The 5,595-nt window shown below is 42.8% G+C and overlaps 1 protein-coding gene across 1 annotated transcript; it reads right to left on the reverse strand.

Annotated features, from left to right (window-relative positions):
- Window positions 1-823: 823 nt before the first annotated feature.
- LOC124062192 (cytochrome c oxidase subunit 8B, mitochondrial) lies at window positions 824-5,252 on the reverse strand. Its single transcript, XM_046394792.1, has 2 exons — window positions 5,005-5,252; window positions 824-1,137 (listed from the first exon to the last, which is right to left on the reverse strand). The coding sequence occupies exons 1-2, from the start codon at window positions 5,110-5,112 to the stop codon at window positions 1,039-1,041; spliced, it is 207 nt and encodes a 68-aa protein (XP_046250748.1). The 5' UTR covers window positions 5,113-5,252; the 3' UTR covers window positions 824-1,038.
- Window positions 5,253-5,595: the final 343 nt, after the last annotated feature.

Genomic DNA, 5,595 nt, shown 5'->3' on the forward strand with positions numbered 1-5,595 from the left:
ATTGAAGAATGCGATTAACGTTTTGAAACGGCTCTTCTATGCATTATTTTTTTAAACAATGTTTAACCTCAATCTTGACTGTGAGCATTTTCTTACTTTGAGACTAGTCGACTAGTTTCATTTTAAACTTCCAATTAAACAGTTGAAAAAGTAGTCATTAGGAACACACTAATGCACATTAAAACCTTCTGAAACTATATATCCATCCACTATACCGCTTATCCGTCAGGGTCGCGGGGGGGCTGGAGCCTATCCCAGCTGACTACGGGCGAGAGGCGGGGTTCACCCTGGACTGGTCGCCAGTCAATCACAGGACCAACACACAAAGACAGACAACCACACACTCTCACACTCACACCTAGGGGCAATTTAGAGTAGCCAATTAACCTAATGTGCATGTTTTTGGTATTGTGGGAGGAAGCCGGAGAACCTGGAGAAAACCCACGCAGGCACAGGGAGAACATGCAAACTCCACATAGAAGGGCCCAGACCGAGATTCGAACCTGGAACCCTCTTGCTATGAGGCGACAATGCTAACCACTGCACCACTATCTATCTATCTATAGATATAGATACAGATATATAGATAGATATCTAGATATAGATATATTTAAAAATCCTTTAATCCAATATCAAGCCCATTATCCAAATAATTAATCCCTAACAACTTTGAAAGTAATTTCCTGTCTGCTGTAAGCTAATGATTCATCTATTCATTAAAACAACAACAACAAAGGAATAGCGCCTTATTGGTGCCATTTCGGGTATTACTGTTACATATACCATATAACAGTTGGTAATCTGCTATCAAACACCACAGCCATTTTCAAATATACAGAACATGTATTTATTGGTAAGAGCCTGAAAAATGCACAGGTTTACATTATCACAGGTCATAAGTGCAGAAACATCTCGTCTCATCAGCTGAAGAAAGATGGAGCAGAGTGAGACCTGGAGGGAGAGTGGGCTGACTGGCTTTCTGGTCTGCCATCTGGTCTGCCATCTGGGCTGGAATGAGACTTCTCTTGACCATCTCCTCTACGCCTTCTTATTCTTGTAGTCCTCCAGGTGAGCCAGTATCCAGCCAGAAGGACCCAGGATAGTCACAAACATGACTGTCAATGCTATTGCCTGCTCCTGAGGGACACACACACACACACACACACACACACACACACACACACAGACAGAGATGAATTCGAAACACTTAGCAGCATATGGGAATGTTTTTTTAGCAATGGCGCCACACTTTTCATTAATTACGTACACCTCACATCTGTCCGCAGTACCATCAGATGGTCCGCCAATCTGATGAGTGACAAACACTAACAAATACTATTTCTCTGTGTTGCTGTATTATGTAATTCAGTGGAGTAGATGTTTGCTCATCTCGTGTCCACATGTGGCCATATGAAGTAGAAAGCTGTTACCTGGGACTGAATGTGAACACAAAAGGAGAAACCTTCACAGGGTAACCAGCGACAGATGCTGTGTATTTGCTCTGGCTTATATGGTGTCATCTTTGTGAATGTAGTGTATTTTTGTAAACTTATGTGAAAAAAATTAGTATGTTAGTTATTTAAGGATCAAGGTAATTAATCTGACCTTGTACAACACAGGGTTGCACAATGAAATGAATGTTTGCACTCTTGTTAATGCTACACACATAGAATCGGATAAAAATAAATAAAATTGACCAATATATATATATATATATATATATATATACACACTACGGTTCAAAAGTTTGGGGTCACCCAGACAATTTTGTGTTTTCCATGAATAGTCACATTTATTTACCACCATGTGTTGTAAAATGAACAGAAAATATAGTCAAGACATTGACAAGGTCAGAAATAATGATTTGTATTTGAAATAATAATTTGTCCCTTCAAACTTTGCTTTCGTCAAAGAATCCTCCATTTGCAGCATTGCAGACCTTTGGCATTCTAGCTGTTCATTTGTTGAGGTAATCTGGAGAAATTTCACCCCACGCTTCTAGAAGCCCCTCCCACAAGTTGGATTGGCTGGATGGGCACGTCTTGTGTACCATACGGTCAAGCTGCTCCCACAATAGCTCAATGGGGTTTAGATCTGGTGACTGCGCTGGCCACTCCATTACAGAGGGAATACCAGCTGCTTGCTTCTTCTCTAAATAGTTCTTGCACAATGTTGAAGTGTGCTTTGGGTCATTGTCCTGCTGTAGGATAAAACTGGCTCCAATCAAGCGCTGTCCACAGGGTATGGTATGTCGTTGCAAAATGGAGTGATAGCCTTCCTTATTCAAAATCCCTTTTACCCTGAACAAATCTCCCACCTTACCAGCACCAAAGCAACCCCAGACCATCATGTTACCCCCACCATGCTTGACAGATGGCGTCAGGCACTCTTCCAGCATCCTTTCAGTATTTCTGCATCTCACAAATGTTCTTCTGCGTGATCCAAATACCTCAAACTTCGATTCGTCCGTCCATAACACTCTTTTCCAATCTTCCTCTGTCCAATGCCTGTGTTTTTTTGCCCATGTTAATCTTTTTCTTTTATTGGCCAGTTTCAGATATGGCTTTTAATTTGCCACTCTGCCCTGAAGACCAGCATCCCGGAGTCGCCTCTTCACTGTAGATGTAGACACTGGCGTTTTGCGGGTACTATTTAATGAAGCTGCCAGTTGAGGACCTGTGAGGCGTCTATTTCTCAAACTAGACTCTAATGTACTTATCTTCTTGCTCAGTTGTGCAGCGGGGCCTCCCACTTCTCTTTCTACTCTGGTTAGAGCCTGTTTGTGCTCTTCTCTGAAGAGGGTAGTACACAACGTTGTAAGAAATCTTCAGTTTCTTGGCAATTTCTCGCATGGAATATCCTTCATTTCTAAGAACAAGAAAAGACTGTCGAGTTTCACATGAAAGTTCTCTTTTTTGGCCATTTTGAGCGTTTAATCGACCCCACAAATGTGATGCTCCAGATACTCAACCTGCTCAAAGGAAGGTCAGTTTTATAGCGTTATTTATTATAGTTTTATAAATATTTCAGAACACCAACAACACACAAGTAAAAATAAAATATTGATTAGAATCACTGCCTCTCTATTGTATGCCTCCAAGCACCAGTCAAGTTGCAGTTTTACATCCATGTCTGCCAAGACTCACATATGAAGGGGAGACTTTGAAGGAATTCAAAGTGTACAAATTAGGATAATTTTCTGGTTCATATTTAGATTTAGCATTCGAAACAAATGCCCGAGCCACCTCAACTGGCTCCTCTGGATGTGGAGGAGCAGCAGCTCTACTCCGAGCTCCTCCCGGGTGACAGAGCTCCTCACCCTATCCCTAAGGGAGCCACCCTGTGGAGGAAGCTCTTCTTGACTCCCTCACTGTCCATGGTAAATGCCCACTCAACTGCAGCTGGAGTCTTTTAGTCACAGGTTGCTGAAATACTAATGGCTGCAGTCCACCTGCACAACCAGCAACACATCTTTCATTAACATGATGATTCTCTTCCAGCTTTCACACACTTTCACTGACAATTTATTTCTCCCCGATGACAATACTCCATCACATGTCAACATCTTCTGCCAGTCACTTCTGCTCCTCCACTAACCCCAGCAAAAACACTAGCTGGGCTCATTCTCAGCCCTGCAGCATTACTGATGGTCATATACTGCATGCCGCCATCAGTGTGCAGAATCAGTGCAAATCAACTTATGTTGTAATAGTGATAAAAGTTAGTATTAGAATTTTATTAGTATTTCAGCAAATCGCCCAAAATGGCATCTGACCTTGTTTTTTATTCAGCAGCTCTCAGTTGTAAACACAGACATGGCAGCAGTTAGTGGATACTCTGGTTAAACTTCAACTGTGTGTCACGTGACAAACTGCGTACGGTATTAAAAGACACGCCGAAAGTTTGCATACGCTTAAAATGCGCAACACGCAAAAACTTTTTAAAACTGGCGCGCGGTTATTTTAAGTATACAATGATGGTGCTCGGTTATTTGTGTATGTTTAATACACGAATAATTGGACTGGGACTTTCTCTGTGCGGAATGTGGCTTTCACATCCCAGATGATGAAGAAAGACATTTAAGATGGAAGGCTACAGGTAAAACATACCTGGGCTGATACAGGAGTTAAGTGGGGTGCTGAAATTACAATAACTGTAAAAAATTTGTATTGAAAAGCCTATTCCCATTTGACTGATTAAATCCTAAATCAGTGTGGCAGACACATTGACAAAAAGATAACTAGAGGCAATAACTTGTAAAGACATGTTGCCCGACAGTTAGTGGTAACAATAATAATGTAATTAATCAGCCCCTGTGATGATGTGGTGAGCAAAATCGTGTTGTCAGCCTTTAATTCTCTCTAATTTCATTTTAAATGGGGCCTGCTACGTCTGACCGCGTCCATCAAGGTCACTCACTTGGCATTCGTCGAACAGGACAGCATGTGTTTATACAGCGACTCATATTAAACCCAGTCACAGCTGTACTGCAGTATTAAACTTCTGCAGTACTGTCCAAAGTAGTCAAATATTTCTCAATGCTAACGGTTACATATTCGGCTGTGGGGTATGTAAGCATTTCGGGCTATGGTCTATAGTCTGCTTTATATGACTGAGCAGGCACATAATGTGTACGTGTCGGAATTAGGTAGAATAATGGCGAGATACTGACGCGGTATCGAAAGTGTTAAATTCGTTTGACAGTTCAGGGTCTTAAACGTGGTGCGTAAAAAAATGATATTCAGCAATCAATATAGACGTTAAATAAGCTATTTTAAATACGCGAGAAGCAGGAAAATGTAAAGTTTGACGCTGATAAGGGAAAGTGAACCTTGCAGGCGCGATTACGCGCAGTCATATCAGGTCACATGAGGACGCGGAACAATTTCCATTAACACTTGAAAAAGCCCCATAGCGTCCAGCTACCCAGTACCTCTCCCGCTACCGCCTGAAAGAACCTGTTGCTATCGTGTCCGTAGAGCCATGGAGCGGTCGTGAACTCACCCCTGCAGTGACATTATGTTTGGCGGGTTTGGTCGTCACATTAGCCACAGGGACCATCTGAGTCCTCAGCGCGCTCCTGACCAAGCGGGAGACGGTGGGCAGAGACATAGCGACGGTGACTGCTAGCACAAGGACTGGAGGACAGGGACAGCACAGCAGGCAAGGATACTGTCAAAGATACTGCACGGCGTACTTTGAGTCTTCTTTGTGTGTGAGCGTGTGTCTGGGTCTAAATATGTGTGCGTGTTAGAGATAGAGAGAGAGAGGGAGGGCGCTACGTACACAGCCCTGAGGCCGCGTCGAAATGTAATTGGCCGTCTCACCTCCGGCTCCTGACACCGTGACTGATGGGCGCAGGGCGCGTCCTTATTCGACCCCTCTTGCAGGATTTCTTGTGTTGAAAGCGCCTTCCTGTACAGTGCAGCTGTTTAGAAAACCCTCATGGGTCACACTTTACGCCAAAATTTACGCACAACATTTCGAGTGGTTACTAAGGGACAAATGAGAATGAATTGGGAGCTACTACTTAACCATAACTTAATGAGTAACTCCTTATAAAGCTTTAGAGCGCAGCTGCTGGTTAGTTAATAA

Source organism: Scatophagus argus, chromosome 7 (assembly GCF_020382885.2).
Source record: "Scatophagus argus isolate fScaArg1 chromosome 7, fScaArg1.pri, whole genome shotgun sequence".
NCBI lineage: Eukaryota > Metazoa > Chordata > Actinopteri > Scatophagidae > Scatophagus > Scatophagus argus.